At 42.6% G+C, this 18,073-nt stretch overlaps 1 protein-coding gene across 5 annotated transcripts in view; it reads left to right on the forward strand.

Annotated features, from left to right (window-relative positions):
• The window catches only part of grin3ba (glutamate receptor, ionotropic, N-methyl-D-aspartate 3Ba), a 111,999-nt gene that overhangs the window by 62,206 nt on the left and 31,720 nt on the right, over nt 1–18,073 (forward strand). For all 5 annotated transcript variants that reach the window (XR_004895664.1, XM_031309733.2, XM_031309730.2 and 2 more), the window contains exon 2: nt 17,005–17,705. Coding sequence is in view for 4 of the 5 variants with exons in the window: in XM_031309730.2 (XP_031165590.1) it covers nt 17,005–17,705 (701 nt within the window). In the remaining variant the exon portion in view is untranslated. The remainder of the gene's footprint in view (nt 1–17,004; nt 17,706–18,073) is intronic.

Consider the following 18,073-nt stretch of genomic DNA (forward strand, 5'->3'; position numbering starts at 1 on the left):
ATCTGTGATATTTTGTAAATTATGTGTTCCTCCTCGGGCGTACTGAGGGGAAGGGGACGCACACTCGGGCATGCATACGTGCTGACAGACATTTATACACATAGTGGAGACAATTTACATAGCCCAGTGTACGTGCGTGCATTTATAGGCTGACGAGCCAGCTCTCATTGCTCCTTGATGCCCTTTACATGTTTCAATCAACATCAATCAACGCTAGGAATGCAGCTCTTCATATTAAGTAAGACTGAAAAGTGCAGCTGCAGAAGGAGAGAGGGAGGGAGAGGGAGGACATTCACAGATCAGTGGATATGGCTTTCATTTAGTTAGACCATGATGGGGTCAAATGTCATTGCAGACAACTGTAACTTCGCTGACCTATGCACACCACACACACACAAATCATACAAGCTCACATTTGCTCCCTCATAATTGAAAGATCACAGTGCGGAGGTGTTTGCCAAATGAGAAAATTAAGTTTGGCACCTAAAAGTCCCACTACTTACAGTAGGAACATCTGACGCATGCAATCTTTTTTATGAATCTAAATTGGAGGTGACTTTGTGGAGTGTTAAACTCTGAGCTGGCGTTTACAGAAAGATTATTGCTTTCTCCGGAGCTTCTTCTTCTGCTCTTCAGCTTTGAGCAGCAGAGCTGTACTTATCACTGGGTTTTGTCAAGAGAGGAACTAGGTCTCTGGCTCTGAGGCGAGTGTGGGTCTTATCGCTGGCTGACTTTGTTTCTGGATATGTCTGTTGCCTTTAAGCATACACGCCCGTACAGAACCGCACACACACTAACGAGTGCTGACACCCTCTTATACACTCAACATCAAAGGTCTGCGTTTTATCATACATGCATGAACTCCCAGGCATATTGTTTCAAACACAATCATACTGTACATGTGTACATTCAACATTCAGCATCAGAGAAGTTGCCATCTAATCCCTGTATTTTGCTCTGAACTCACAATAGTTGCTTCACACTAAGTGGGCCACCCCCTGCGCCTTTTGTTGATGATAACACCAAGTTATTTTCCACAACTGTGAACTGCTTCAATTATACCCCCTGGCTAGAAGCACTAATGGCAGATAAGTGATTAGGACCTAGTGCATAGATTTGCCCCATTTTATTTGATGCAGCAATTAATACTGAAACTGAGGTAACAGAGAGCCAGATAAGAGACTTATTTGTTTTTCTGTAGCCCAAAGGAAAGAAGCCAAATGCCCAACAATGGTATAGTGATTACATTTGTACATAAATGGGGGGGTATGTATGTACTGTAGATTCTGCCAGAAAGTTCTCTTCTGTGTTTTCTTGACTCTGCATCCAACACAACACGGCCTTACAAAACAGTATCTCCGTTAAAAAAAACTGTAAAGCCAACTGGACTCTCCCTGTCCAAAGTCCAATTAAAAAATGCTTATCGGCTAAATCCTCCGGGGTCTTCAAATGCCCCCTGTTCAGAGATCACATAGTTTGTGGCAATTTCACTGATGGCAAATTTGAACTCCTAAACCACATTCAAAAACTAAAATGATTAAGGTCGTAAAGCGGCTCCTACATTTATTTTTTATTTTTTTATCATTGTTGATGCCTTTTTTGGTTGGGGGGCTCTATGTAAAAAAAAATCTTTATGAATAAATTTAGTTGATATTATGCTTACAGTTAGAGTAGCAGTTGGTTTATGGGGTTCAATGCTAAATATAATGAAGCTGGTTTGTGTATTCTCTCACCGTCGCTCATTTGTCAGTGCCTTATAAAACACTGTTGCAAGGAATGGTTAGGTTTAGGCGAAAAACTATTTGGTTATTGTTAGGGAAAGATCATGGTTGGGTTAAATAACTAGCTGATTATGGTTAGGGAAACATTGTGGTTTGGGTTAAAAGTACTACATAAATTTAGTTAAATGCACGCTGTAGAGTTTTTGACTATTTTTTAGCATTATGCAGAAGCCTTTTTTACGAGTGGTTCCCCGCTTTGTTTGTCTCATGCACGAGGATGTACATGTATATACAATACTTAGCAACGCCTCAACAAAGAGAGGGAATAAGAAGACTGCAACAAGCAAACATAGATAGAAAGTAGATCTCAACGTGTTCCAAAAAATCTGCTTTGTAAACATTCAAACACGTTTGTTCGACTTGAAGGATGCAAACAATGCATTTGGGTGGGTGACATTCAGTGTAAGCATATAACTTTTGTTTTTTCCACAAGAAATCTCCACAGGGCACCTTTTAAGGTATGACTTTTGTCGTCATGGTTGCAATAAGAGTAGTCTATATCCACGACGTTCCACTTCCGGGATTGCTCCGGTGCCGCAGGAAATTCCGCTGGATGCATGTCTTTTCGCCAATGTCCGTTACCTTCCGCTTTCTTTGTGTTTTTTTTTTGTTTTTTTAGATTATTTTTTTGGGCTTTTCCGCCTTTAATTTGACAGGACAGTTAGGTGAGAGAAAGGGGAGAGAGAGGGGGAAGACATGCAGGAAATCTTCACAGGTCGGACTCGAACCCTGGACCTCTGCGTCGATGCATAAGCCTCCAAGTATATGTGCGCCTGCACTACCGTCTGAGCCAAGCCGGCCACTTTGTGTTGGAATTTTAAACTCCGGTGGATTTATGAGGACTATGGTTAGCTGCTCCTCAGATCTCTACACTGTAAATCCAGACAGCTAGCTAGACTATCTGTCCAATCTGAGTTTTCTCCTGACGACTAAAACAACTTCCAAAACAAGTTCCTTCCCGAGGCTACTTTGCAGTGGCTCCATACGGAGCTTAGCGCCGCCCATGACGATTGTGATTGGTTTAAAGAAATGCCAATAAACCAGAGCACGTTTTTCTCCCATCCCCGAATGCTGTGTGGACTAGCCAGACCCTCCTCCACAGCGCTGTGGAGGAAGATCTGGCAAAGCGAGACTACAATAAGAGCTACTTGGTTAGAGTTTCGGAACAATCGTGGTCATGGCTAAAATAAACTAACATTGACTGTCTGTAGGAAAAGAGAAGCAAACAGTGGTCTCCTGGGTCAAAGTCTATAGAGGTCTTGCCACTTGAACGTAAACATATTTCGTTCCGGGGTATTTTCTGAAACAACTGATGCTGTTATTTTTATTGGGAGGACAGTCTCTGTCTCCTGTGGATCAAAACGGGCCCCCAGCTCATTTTTGCCCAGAGGCCCCTAGTGTCCATCATATGTGCATTACCAAAGTGCCAATAAACAGGGCTGGGTGCATAAAAGATTGAAAAGGCATTATTGATATGTTCTTATATGCTTTCACCCACAGGCAGGTGTGTTTGAGCCTGGTGTTATGAATAGAAATGAAACAATAGGAGGTGTTTGTTAAAACCCATGCACGCGCCTCTTTAAGGTTGCTTAAAGGTTACCTCTGAAGTGAGAGGTGGCTGCATACAATTAGACCTCTGTATGGAGGATGAGTCATTAAAATGACTAAAGGCATATTTACAAGGAAAAAGGGCCTCAGGGGCTATGTTAAGTGCAAATTTATTTAATGTTACTTGCAATTTTTTTAAATCTGTATCATCCCCCCAGAGTATGTTAATAAGTACACCACTTTAGCCCTGAGAAGGAATCCTTTATTTAATGGGTTCCTTAAGTGAACAGAGCGACAGGGTATTTTCCTTTTCAACACTTTAGATACATTAACCGTTTATGCATTAGATGGTTTACAAATCTGGTGTGACTTGCTGGAAAAACTGTAAATCAGTAGACAGGGATTCACTACTTTGCTCTTGATAATAAGGAGGATAAATGCATAAAAAACTGTGGTTGCAAAAACTGAAATTTTAACTTGGGTTATCTGATAGTATCTGTATCCACTGGGGCATTCAGCCAACTATTTGATTACAGCAACAGAAAGTTTAAGTTTGTATCTTTAAAACATCACTAGGTTTATAATAGCACTCTGCATGCAGGTGAACTATATCCTACAGAGGTTTGACCCTCAGATCAGCATAAGCTGTGAGTGAAATGTTGATACTCCTCCCTCTGTTTGGACGAATAATCAAGCATCTTGCAAAAATATGACTGTTTACTATTATCCAAGGAAGGGAAACGGGACAAAATATTTTCCTCCTGAGAGACATTTACTGCATTTTGAAATCTGAATTTGACAGCTGCAATGCTGTTCTTTATGTTTTGTAGTTTAGTCTCTGATGAAAACATAGTGTGAGGCGTGCATATTCATAATGTAGCAGCTTACGGGGAAAACAGCTGGCAGCCAAGGTCATTGGTTTTGAATCCCATAATACGTTGATGTGAATGAATGCGAGTGTGAGTGAATGCACACTTTCCTGACCCTCATAAATGTCCACTGAACTGTCTTTGAGCATGGCACTTAACTCCTTTCAAGGATAAAAGGATGTGCGGGTGTTGTGCACCTCTCCGAGTATGACTGTGTGTAAATGTGTAAGTGTCAACCAGTGCGTTGCTGTAAAAGAACATGCATGCTCAGCAAATCGTCCCAGGATAAACAAAGGTTTAAATATAGATATTACAATGGTAACTGTTGTAGAGAAAATGTCGACATCTATCTTGAATTAGTGCTGCAGTAGCCACTGCAAGTAATCCTCTCTGGAAAGTTATTAATTAGAACAACATTAGCACTGCAGTTTATTGGCAGACTGAAATATGACAGGCCCAGATGCATAGGATTTATGTGGGCATGTGCCTTATGTTTGCCTGTGTCTCTGGATAGGAAAGCAGATAAAGGACAGCCTATTCTTAAAGAGAAATTCTGGTTTAATACAACCTGGGTCGATCATACAGGTTTTCAACATACTGCCAGGTTAGCTAAAACAAAATAATCGGGTTAAACGGTTGGTTTGAGTATAAACTGATTATCGGACCACATATTGCTGTGTTCCTTAGTCTGGATCTGAAAGCCTGGCATCACACGCCGGATGTCAGGCTTTATCCTGTCAGGCTTTATCCTGTCAGGCTTTGCCTCTCACCTTCCGGTCTCTGTGTGTTACCGTTCTCAAAATCCCTTCTCTTTGGGAAACGACAACATAAATGTATTTCGCGTTAGCAAGCCACACGCTGAAAATGTCAAGTTTTGAAGAAAATTTGGATTGTGCAATAAGGCAGACTTGCTTGGTTCTTTTGGGGAATGATGGTAAAGATTTACAAAGAATATGTTTACAGGATTTACTATCTAACTGGGACGATTTGGGACTGATACACTGGTAAGAGCAAATGAGGTTTAACCATGTATCCAGCTCATTTACATAGCTTACGTTACTTTATTGTGTGAACAGTTAACTTCATTTAATATTGTATGTGGCATTTTGTTTTATTGGGGTGCAAATGTTTCACCAAAACAAGTTCCTTCCCGAGACTATTTTGCAGAGCCACTGGTGCTGTGTCCGGACCTTAGCGCTGCCCAAGACCATTGTGATTGGTTTAAAGAAATGCAAACAACCTAGAGTGTTTTTTCCTCCTATCCTAGAATTTATCTGTGGTGTAGCCAGATGTTACTACACAGCGCTGTTGAAATAGGTCTGGCAATACGAGACTAATGTGTTCCCAGATTTCAGCCATTACTTTGGAGAGTGCAATTGTATAACTGACAGAAATGATGGGCAAAACTAACAAAATAAGACTCAAGTTTCATTCAAGTTTCGTATAATAAGAGTCAGTTTTCCTTTAAGGTTCCTTCTCAGTGCAGCCATACTGCTTGAAAGTGTTTCTATCGGCATCTGTATCCATGTCCTTGTCCCCGCTTTTCTAATACAGAGCTCATGTCCTTTTAAAATTACTTTCTGAGCCATTTTCTCAAGCCTTTTACCGAAAACCAAAGTTGATGCTGAGAACAAATCAGAAATCTTAAAGTGATTCCCCTGAGGGCCGGCGGGGTACGGGGGGCAGCGGATTGGGTTGGTACCGCAAGAGCACGCCACAAGGACGTTTTACTGCTGGATTTCATTACCTTACAAAATGCTATATATACATCTAGTACACAAAACAATTTGCTAAAAGGTATTCAGATGACTCATGTTTAGAATGGTCTAAAATGTGCCTCACGTTGATGCCTGGGGTCATTTTCAGAGTAAGCATTCTTCTTTTTTTTTCTCTAAATGGTTAATACTCCACATTGAAATTAACCTTTTAAATTATACATATTCTACTCATTTCCTCACCAGAAGTGGGCTGAGGCCAGAAAACATGTTCATCTGTGCCCCAAATCAACTCACCCCAAATGGCCCCTCAATCGACTGGAACTCACAGTCACATTAGAGAGGCACTTCTGGCGTGAACAGGGTACCGTTTGTCATACATATTACCCCAGATTCAGATTGGAGTCTAATAGTCTTTTTGTTCACTCCTTCTGTCTCTGTCGCGTATGCTCCCAAATTTCTTTCCTTCGTCTCTAATTAGCCCCTTTTATGCTCGCTGTTGCACTTGAAATCGTTCACTCACTGTGCATATTCATCTCTTCAGTCTCTCTCTCTCTCTCCGTCTGCCTCTCCATCTCTCCGTCATCTCTCTCTTATAGAGATGGATGAAAGGGGATATCAGGGAGTCTGGGTGGAGAGCTCAGCTGATCAAGGCAGGTCATTTACTCACCACAAGCCCATCCATCCTAGAACCGACACATACCCCCCTCTCACACCCACACATCCTTGCCCCGAAACACACTCCTCTCACAAACACGCTGCCCCTAAATGACTTCCATCTCTCTAGGTGTATTATAACACTCCTGGGAAGTCTGGTTTGAGATTAAGTATTCAACACGACCGGACTCTTTTCCATTAGGAAGTTGTTCGGTCACACATCCGAGCAGACATGCTCACCAAAACAAACACACACTCTAAAGAAATATCACACGTACTCAGGCACACAGCCAGTGCCCAAAGCTCTAGACACCTCATTACTGGCATGGCGTGCTTTCACCACTGGGGTGTTGTGAATAAATGTGTCCCCCCTGACGTTTTTTCTGTTTGCAGCTATGTTCCCCGTGGGCTGACTTTTAATAACATCACGGCACTCTGCATCTGTACTTGGGGAACTGTTGGTATCATTCTCATGGTAACTAAATAATGTTGCCGTCTCATTGGTCTAGCTGCCTGCAGGTCGAATTACAACCCAGCAAAGAGGCCATTTTCTACCCTGACAGCCTCTGCACCACCCAAAAACAGCTTATTTTACCCCCAACATGACGGCATGATTACTGCAAATGCTTGACGCCACCTCCAGCAGGTTAGCGAGTCAGCGAGAGAGGAAGATAAAACTGGGTGGCGTGGAAGGCAGAGAGAGAGAGAGATGATCTAGAAAATTGTGGTGATGAAAAACCAGTGGAAGGTGTTCGAGACAGAACAGGCCCACGTTGCCGCTCTATCGTGCAGTACTCATTATTGACAGATGTACGGCATAATCAGAATACGGCATGTATTTGCTACTGCAGAGTGGATGGATGAGTCAGGGTAGAAAATGCGATTCAGCGGCAATCATAACTCAGATTAGCCTTCCGGTGTACCTCTCTCCAATGCTCAACACAGGAATCAATCACCATCACATTCAGTACGCCGCCTCATATCACACACAGGGCCACACCAAAGGGACAAATATTATTCTCTCCGGCAGAGAAAACATTGTCTATAGAGCAAGGACAACAATCACTCTCTTTTAATAAATAACAACAGCTATTATGATCATAAATAGTGAGAGGGCCAGAGGCTGTATGTAGGGGGGAGGATGATACATGAATCCACTCAGCATATTACTGCTGTGGGCCTGTATCTGTGCAACTGAGGGGATCAAAGGATCTCCTGACAAAAGAGGCGCCGATGCAGCGTGCTGAGATGACAGCCTTCACCAATGCTAGCAGTGCACTCAGCACTAACATTGGCTGACTAGAGACCTGACTAACCAGTCCAGAACAGCACATTCAGTCCCCCCCGCTGTTTTCTCTATCTGATTATTATTGATGACATCAGGACATTTGTAGGGCCCTTGGAGGCTCATTAAATCAGAAGTCAACTAATAATGAAAGTGAACACTCTGCACTGGATCACTTCATTTACCCTACACTACAGAGTAACAGGGTAGCTTTTGCATGCTTTGATATGCACTTGCATTTTATTAATTCCCTCTGGATTGCCAGTTGATAAAACTGTATGACTTCAAATTGTGTAGCAAAAACTTCATCATGGGTAATGTACAAAGCCCAAAGCACTTCGCTGGTTTGAGTATGTGATCAGTGTGTGTGTGTGTGTGTGTGTGTGTGTGTGCGCAGGAGTCATCTGGTTCTCTCTGTTCTACTGTAACTTGCAATGCTCCAGGCGGGAAAATGACTGGTGTGCTCTGTGTCTTGATCATTCAAATTAATTTGAAGCCATGCTGAGAACAATATTCCATCAAATGGTTTGTAAATCACAGGCATTCACATTTACACACTTGCACACACTTGCACACAAATACTCTTGCAGACACTCTTCACACTCACGGACAGACAAATACGTTGTGTATATATACGCATACACAAATGTACGTTTTTACTCACACAACTACATAAACACATCCACTTTGATTACGGTTGGTTTGACGTCGATGTACAAAATGAGCAAATCCCATTTTCTCTCAGCCTTTTCTCCCATTCGGAATGATCCCCATAAACTCAGAGCCTGGAGGAACAGACAAGGCCCGTCAAATCTTTTATGGCTTTTCCCACAATCGCTCAGGACTACAATGGTGTTTTTACGATGTTACTGTATACCCCCCGCCCCACCCCCCCACCCCCCCTCCCCTTCCCCTTCCCGACCTGCCACAGCACCAGGGAAACTAACAAGGTCCTTATGTTTAATGGACTCAACACACTCATACTTCCAGCAGTCACCAAATTGTCACATCTACGAGCAGCCTAAGCGACGATCAACACTTGCCTCTAATTAAACCCAAGCGTGCTGTACATTTTTCGCCTGCTGTTTCATCGCGCTCCCCCATAGGCCACAATCTCCCGCATGCTTTTTTTCCATTCGATCATTAAATGGGAGATGTTGGGCGCCACTGGATCGAGTCAAGGTATTTGCATATGTAATTTAGCAGTGACAATCAGGGAGACATGGCTCCATCTCCATCAATGGTTAACTGTGAAACAAGATTCAGCCCCTTTTTCAATTTGTGGCCAGTCCTGTGGTGGCGCCTAATAGTGTGTATCTTACTGCTTATCACTCTGTTTCTCTGAGCCAACAGGCTGTTATGCTTAGATAACCATAGTCATTTGCTGTGTTAAGTGGCTGATTGCTTCGCAGTTGTGTTTAGCGTGCATGTGCGAGTGTGTGGCACACTTTCATGCGTGTGTAAGCACGTCAATGTCATTTTTTTTTACCCTGCCTGTGTGTTTATGGGAGTTTGGTGTGTGTGTGTGTCTGTGTGTCTGTGTCTGTGTGTCTGTGTGCATTTGCGTATGTGCCTAAGCTGCACATGTGGCTAACAGCTGAGGCCTCTTTCCCCCACAAAGCTTAGCTCCAGTCCTGGGCAGCATGGCTGAGAAAGATTAAAGTCACCCATATTACACTTAGCGCCAGGAGACGTAAGGAAATTAAACAATGCTATTTGCATACAATTACACAACAGCATGGCAAACAGCTCGGTTAGCCACCGTCTGGTCAACTAAAGAGCGCTGCTCAGTGTTGCTTCATTAACTATGCAAACAACTCAGGCTGGCCTTATTCAATCACAGCTGTTTATTTGGACTGTGAGAGAAAGTCAGAAAAAATTACACAAATTCAACAGTTTCTTTATTCATAATGTATGAGCTAATGCAAGTGTGTGGTGCTAGTTTGTCCTGTTTTACTCCTTTGACAGAAGCCATTCCTGCACTGCATTGAGATTATTTCACACATGTATGTGAGCCCACATCTGCTCTGACATTTTAGTCTGACATTCAGGTTACGATAGGCTCAGTTTTCATCTCAGGTGTTTGAAATATGAGACTCGCAGCCTGCTGAGAAAATCTCTCTTCCTCGAGGCACACTACCATCACTGTCTCTCTTTGCTCCTCTCGGCTACACGCACATTCGGATGCAAACCATCACCTTTTGCCTCCTTTCACAAGTACGGATATTAAACCACATATCAATTTCTTTCCTATCTTTCATCTCAAACATATATTCACATTCACACACCAATCTCCCTCTGTCTGTCTCTCTTCCTATCACTTCGTCCATCCTCCCAACACACAGCCAACTCACCTGGTGAAATATTAATTTGTTCACTGAAGTGTTCTTGTTTGGAGTGCTGCCCTGACCATGAGGTTTGTTTCTGCCATTCAGGGGCTCAGACAGAGGTCCACACTGTTGGATGCAACAGTGAGGACAACTCAAAGCATGCCTTCGCTGTCTACGACGACGCTTGCTTTAGGTCTCCATAAGAGGTCGTCTCCGGTCGTTTGCTCGATGCAAACGATTTATGAGTGCAATGTTAAGCCCAACCGAGGCTACAGTACAGTGAGCTTTCAAAATAAGTCGAGCTGCAGCGAATTAAACACATCATCAGCCTGAAGCTGTGGAGGAAGGACAAGAGCTTTTTTTTTTCCTCTTAAGCTTCCCTCAACGACCAAAACCCTCCAACACACACTGACAATTATCTAATAGTATTGTGCACTGTGTGCACTTTAAATTTACTGCCAAGTTTTACTGATGCTGCTGCTCTTGTCCTGTCTTTTATCATCACAGATTATTTTTTTAAATGTTTGACACATATATGTATATATGTATCTCCGAACCGAGACAAGCAAACCGAGCGGTTCGGATGTTTTTTCATGAACCGTACCACCCCTAATTCGGTTCGCTTGTCTCGGTTCGGAGCGTGTGTGTCGCACGGTTCGTCAGTACACTGTTAATGTGCACTAACCACTTACTGCCGTAGTGCCCACTTTCGACACCTATGTTAAAACACTTCCTGGAAACGACAAGGGGAATGAGCGTGACGAACGCAACACATGGCAGCTGATTGGATGAACACGTCACGTGGTTTTTGCTGCTCCCGAATTTCAAAACAGACTCTAATGGCGTCTCGTTCTGAATACGATCTCGTATTTTACGAAAATAGTTCACCGAAAAGTGTTTCTGAAAACATTTTAAGCGAGAAATAGGCCATACAGTTGCTGAATCTGTCTGCTTTTTTGATCGACAAAGGTCAGTTTAAAAGATTTTCGTCAGATTTTGAGAGGCGCCGAGCCGACCGCTCCTCAGGTGGAGTGCGGAGTGCTGCAGGTCACGTCACATGCAGAAATGTCAAGTGGGAGAGATGAGGAAGGCTGCCCGGAGTTGGAGGATGTGCTAGCGTCGTATATAGTCTGGTGTGTGGGAACATTTTGGATTTCATGTTACCTATGATGACAGCGGAAATAAAACAATAGGTAGAACTGCCACTGTGTGCATGTATTGTGCAACATGCATTCAATATGCTAATTTTAGCTATATATCATATGCTGAAGTATATTTCTGGAGTGTTAAAGATTAAAAGAAAAAATAACAACCGTACAGAACCGAAAACCGTGACCCTAAAACCGTGATATGAACCGAACCGTGGATTTTGTGAACCGTACCACCCCTATATATATATATATATCTATATATCTATATATATATATATATATATATATATATATATATATATATATATATATATATATATATATATATCCGAGAAGAATGCCAGACGAAGTTTCATTATGCACTTATGCACTTGTATAATGAAAGTAAAGGTTCTATATATCTACAAGTCCCACCTCTTTGTTTTTTTGCTCCAAATTTTACTTTCTAATAAGCTCTGAAACTGCAGGTGCCGTTGTTTGTTCTGTGCCCCCTTCTATGTAAAGGGAAATCTTTTTTCTTCTTCTTACTTTGGGCATTGTGCATTTGGTAAGTGTTGATGCTTTTCTTATGGAAGCCTAAATAAGGAATGAGCTTAGTAACTGGGAGCTGCTCCCTCCTGTTTTGATTCAACGCACTCCTGTCGGTTTGCTTACTCCACATTGCCCACAGATCCCTCTGGATTTATGCATGAGTATTCACACCATGGCGTGTATGTACTGTATTTGTGTGTACTTGCACCGGTGCCTGCTGCATGTGTGCCTGTCTGCTGTCTGTGTGTGTGGGTGTCAGAGCATGTATTTGCACACATGCAGTTTTTTTGAAGACCTGAAAATCTTTGGGAAAGCGCATCAAACATTACTCCGGATTTGTTATGAAGAGGCAAAGGTTCAGTTCTGGGCTCCTAATTTGCACATGTGTAAGAAGGGGTATGGATTTTATATTTTATACTGGAGTAATGCTGACATTCCTTTTAGCTGTGCTTATCTTGCATCCTGAGTCTATATAAGCTTGTGCTTGCGGATGGCGCTTTTACCTGGGAAGAGAAAAAAGATAAGAGCATACAGACAAAAATACACACACACACACACACACACACACACACACACACTGGAGGTCCTTGCAGGTTGAAAATGAGTCGCTGCTTAGATAAAACATCCATTGCATTCCTAACTAAGCCTGAAAAGACCTGTGTACTTCAGAAAAAAAGATCAACCTGGATCAGGATTGACCTGAGCAGTAGAGCTAGACATGAGACAGCACCTTGTGTCCAGCCGGTCCCTGAACACTGAAAAAAAAGAATCCCCACAAATCATAGACATGCGTCTGTGTTTCTGAATAAACTGTCAATAGTCTGCAAACTTTCCAGTTACAGACAGTACAGCCACCTTTTTATCTTGTCTAGACTGTGACATCATAAAAAAATACTGCCTGCATTCCTCTAGAGAGCAAAACTCAACCCAGGTTCGACATTTTAAATTCAAAAGTCCAATAACTGTAACAGCAAAGTTGGCCCCGACCCGAGGCAAAAGCACAGGATGTCAAAAACAAAGAAGTTATCATGCAGTGTGCCTCAGTGGACTGAGATCTGTCGTTGGCAATCGCGCAAGTATGCAGACATATACGCATACATTATACACAAATACTTTAGTGTGTCAATGGGATAAACACTGATGCTGCCAGCTTATTTTAAGACAGGCGGGAATAGGCTGGAGTGATGACTGACAGGGATTTCATTGTTCTTATTGAACTGAAATACTTTAAGATGATAAATGTAGGATGTTGTCATTGTTTGATTAAAGATGATTTCAGCCTGGTTTAAGAATGAGTGGCAAATGGCTCTTTATTAGTTTTCATAAATAACATAAAGTGCGGCCGTGTGTATGTGTGTAAAAGGAAAGTGTAATGATTTAGGGTAAGAAATAGAGGCTGTCTGGCGGTAGGCTGTTTGGGGCTAACCATAGGTTGGCACCAGCGCCTCAAGAAGTGGCCCACTGTAGTCAGCCCAAACTGCGTTCAGTCAATTACGTCTTAATCGGGTTTTCTTGTCATTCTATTCACCAGGAATGTATGCTTTACTGCAAAAGTTAAGCGTTGTTTTACCAGAGCCTACAGTGTTGCCCCCCCCCTGCTGCATCACCGACGTGGCCTCATTTAAATAAATGAGATGGCTTCATTTTTCATTCAGTGCTGTTGTCTGTCTGAACACAGCTAGTCTGCATCAATGGAAGTACATTTCAAGGAAAAATCCTGACATTCCGCTCTCTGTGTGTTGCCGTTCATAAAATCCCTTCGATATGTGAAACAACAACAACTTGGAGCGAGCAAGCCACGTCTTTATAATGGCAACTTTTGAAGACATTTTGGAACGTGCAACAAGGCAGGCCTGCTTGGTTCTTTCGGGGAATGATTGTACAATGGAATATTTACAAAGAATATGTTTACGGCATTTGCTATCTAACTGGGACGTTTTGGGACCGATTAGTAGGGATCGCTATGGAAGAAGTACATACGGCGATAGCAAATTACTTTTAACCATGTATCCAGCTAATTTAAATACCGGTAGCTCATGTTACTGTATTGTGTGAACAGTTAATTTCATTTAATATTTTATGTGGCGTTTTTTTTTTTGTGCAAATGTTTCACCAAAACAAGTTCCTTTTTGAAACCATTCTGCAGAGCCACAGTCGCTGCGTCTAGAGCTTTGTGCCACCCAAGACGATTATGATTGATCTAAAGAAATGCAAATGTTTTTTTTTTCTCCTATCCTGCAATGTATGTGTGGAGGAGCCAGACTTGACTCCACAGTGCTGTGGAGATAGGTCTGGCAATGCGAGACTAGAACACAGCCTAACAGATCTCAACAAAAGACAAGTAGGCAAACAGGTGTTGGCTCTCTCCCAGTCCAACAGCAGCACAACAAAGTCAACTCTCTCTGCTGCTACGCAGGACTGAATACACTTAATATGAGCCTGATACTAAACCTAAAATATGTTGAAACCACACCTAGGGTTGACGTATTCTGGGTTTTTCCAATGCACAGAGCGGTTTGAGTTTACTCCGAAACATTTTAGTGAACTTTCATACTTGATGCTGTTTTGTATTATTAATGTACATTACTTTGAACAAGATTTTTTTTTAGTAAGTACTGTACATCATATTTGTACCTATAAGCATTCAGCAGAAAATGTTCTTTTGGGAGTTATTGCTCTAATATATCACTGTAATTAATTGTGCCAAAACATTCAAATGCGGTCAAGTAGGGACTGCAGTCATAATAGGCAATAACTCCAGTTATGTGCTTTTTTTAAAGTTTCATCCACTTTGGTGCTTTTCACGTTCGACTGCCCACAGAATTTCAGAATAAGTCCTTCCTCCTCCAGTCAAAACAGCAGAGTGCTTTCCCATCTTATGGGCTGGAACTCATGCCTTTAAGAAAAGCTTTATATCACCTTATCTCTTTAGAATCGCATCACAGCTCCCACATCTGCCTCCTCCATTCACTCTAATTTGCTTTCTGTCCTAACAGCAGCAACTATAAATACAACTTCCATAATGCTCCAGGTAGCTCTTATTATTATTCTCCCCACTCTTGAAGTAATTCTATCGTTGTGCTCATTGCAAGTCACTTTGGATAAGAGCCCCGGCTAAACGCTTCAAATGTAAATTAAATTGTAAAAGCATCTCTATAAAAGTGAACCAAGTTAGCAGTAACTGTCGGTGCAAGAGAAATAATAAAATAACACTGGTACAAAACAGCTGACACAGCTGTGGGATGTATTGCACTTGATCATTATTACAATTAATTTGACAATGATATATTTTCTAAGATTCCGTCTGTGGTTTTCTAACAAGCTGTATTTATTCGGAGCATGATTTACAGCTTTTTTTTCAGCTGCTGTTTAGACTTGTCACAGTGTCTCATTTTTGTGGCTTTTTTGCCATGTTTTAAGCATACTTTATTCAGCAACCTAACATAGCCATACATTAACATTTGGCCATATATAAATATTTGAAGGCTAGATGGCATAGATGGATTTTACCTAGAGGAACTTAGAATAAAAGCAGATATGGATTTACATGCTAATTCCTCCAGCTGCCTTGAGGCTCTGTTTTGATCTTCTATCGTTACATTTTGGGCTCTCCGGGTCCTTTGACAAAATATGCATGATGTTAGTTTCATTCCTGGCAGTTATATTCAGAATGAGGCTCACACCTGTAGCAGGCACCTCCTTCCTATCTCTATTCCTCTGTGCCACCCGCTGCTGTCTCACGACAAAAAAAAACCACCCACCCCCCTCCTCCGCTACCTTTCTGGCCCCCCATTGAGTTCAAACGAAGAGGCCTATTTTCACATGTCCCCTCACACACACTCCTAGCCTCTCTCAGGAGGATAAATACATACGCTGCATTAATTCATCCATGTCTTTGCAGACTTCACTCAAATGTTTTTTTCTTCTTACTCTCTTAAGGGACTCAAGGACTTTCAGCAGAGGGTCCCTCTGTTTACTTTGTACTCCCGGGTGGGATGTTTCCATTTGAATGAATGTGTGTGGGTTGGGTTTAGATATTTCATCTTCAGACACACATGAGTGCAAGTGTGTATTCCAGAAGTTCCTCTACGCAGACTGTATGTACCTGCATGGATTTTTTAGTATATGGACCGATTTAATTAAGTGTGTGTGTGTGTGTGTGTGTGTGTGTGTGTGTGTGTGTGTGTGTGTGTAAATATGTTTGTGTATTTTGTGCGTACTTTTGGATGTCTGGCTGTGTGTAAAAAAATTTGTATCTTTTCTTCTTTATATGTGTGTGTGTGTGTTAGGTATATAATTCAAATCCAGTGTGTTGTGCTTTGTAACCTGAAACCTATCTTGTGTGTGCTCATCTGCATATGTTATAAAGATGCATGAAAATGTATAGGCATTTGTGCCAGAGGGTGTTTATGAGCATAGTGTACAGTGCCTACCTATCATCTCAGTTCAAAGAGGGGGTGCAAATCTTAAACCATGTTAAGCCTAACTTTGGACTCTCTATATTAAAGCCGTCTCCCGCCTCAACCTTGCCTGGAGCACTGATAGGATGACAAATGGATAGAAGCCCCAAAGGAAGGAGGGGGAAGGTCCATCTGTGAGCTGCATTCAAGGACAACAGTGTTATCCATTTTGGAACAGTATGAAACAAGCCAGTGTTTTCAGTGGGGTTTGGGAATGTGGGCTTCTGGATGAACTGTGGATGCTACTGTTGTCTTGCCAAGCCAACTGTGATGTTGCCGATTAGATGCGAATCATTGACTCCTTGTTTGTATCGCGGCTCTTCTCATTCAGAGTGCGAGATAATGAACAAATGTGACTGATTGTTTCTGATCAGTGTTGTGGTGAATTACTGCAGCAACAGGGATTGTTTTTGCAGTACTCAGGCGCTCATAAAAACTGCGTTTAATGTGATTTTATGTTATTCAGCCCGGAGGTGTTGGGGTTTGGCTGTATCTATTAATCTCTGTTTTGTTCTTGTTTTCTCTTCTGCCTTTCTTCTCTCCCTTTTTGTTCGCTCCTCTATCATTTTACCTCACGTTCCCCCTAACTTTCTCACTTCTTTTTTTGTCTCTCTTTGGGCCCTCTTCTTTTTTTGTTCTTTGGACTTCCACATTCTCCTTCCTGTCCTCTCTGATAGAACCGATTCCACCTGCAGATGTCAGCCCGTGTGCCTCCATCAACCCTAGGCAGCCTGCTGCTGGCGGTCCTGCAGGGGAGAGAAGGGGACAGGGACAGAGGAAGCCGGGGGGAAAGCAGCTGGGGAGGAGCAGCTGTGATCTGCCCCGGGTGGGAGGAAGGGGGTGAAGGGTTGCTGTCTCACCTGCAGATGCACAGTGGTTCTAACTGGCATTTGTGGGATATCATCAACATGACCCTCATCTCCGGGGGCGCGGATAGAAGGGGGGAGACCAGGGAGGAGAAGAAAGAGGATCAGAGGGAAGAGGAGGCTTTGAAGATCCTCTCCACCCGTTTCCTGCGCTCCCCCTCTCCTATCTCCTCCGTTCTCCTCCTGGGATCTGATCCCGAGTGCCTCTCCTCCATCCTGCGGGCCGCTCAGCGCCTCGCTCCATTACTACCAGCACTGCAGTGGATCATGGGATATCCCTTGTCTCCAGATTCGCTCCACACTCTGGGAGGTCCCCTTGGACTGTTAGCCTACGGGGAGGTGGGCCGCAAGCCAATCAGCTTCTACATCCGGGATGCTTTGCAGTTGATCGGCCGCGCGTTCACTGCGGCGACCATGGTGAGCCCGGACCTGGCGCTGATTCCAAACGTGGTGAATTGTTACGACAAACCAAACCAACAAGAGCTGCCCTCCTCAGGACAATATCTGGCCAGGTAAATGCACACATACAGTATATTTACACACTCAAATTTCATTTTTGCTTTAAAAAAAAAAAAAGCATATATACATCCTTGGTGTTTGGTTTATTTGTGTTCTCATTTGGTCAAAACTAAATTTTGCATAATGAGGAAAGTTAAATTGTATATATTTTACTTATGTAACAGTGCCCCCTACATTAGTGTTCTCAATTTCTGCTTAGTCTAATTTGTGATGTAAGCACTCCTTATGTTACAACATGACTTTTGCACGTTATATCCATATCATGATTCTACAGGGTAACGTACCCAGTGCTGAGGTTACAGGTCTTCCCGCTTGCTGTGTTTTGTGAGTTTTGACAGTGTGGTCACTTCATCTCATCTAG

The sequence above is a fragment of the Sander lucioperca genome, chromosome 18 (assembly GCF_008315115.2).
Source record: "Sander lucioperca isolate FBNREF2018 chromosome 18, SLUC_FBN_1.2, whole genome shotgun sequence".
NCBI lineage: Eukaryota > Metazoa > Chordata > Actinopteri > Perciformes > Percidae > Sander > Sander lucioperca.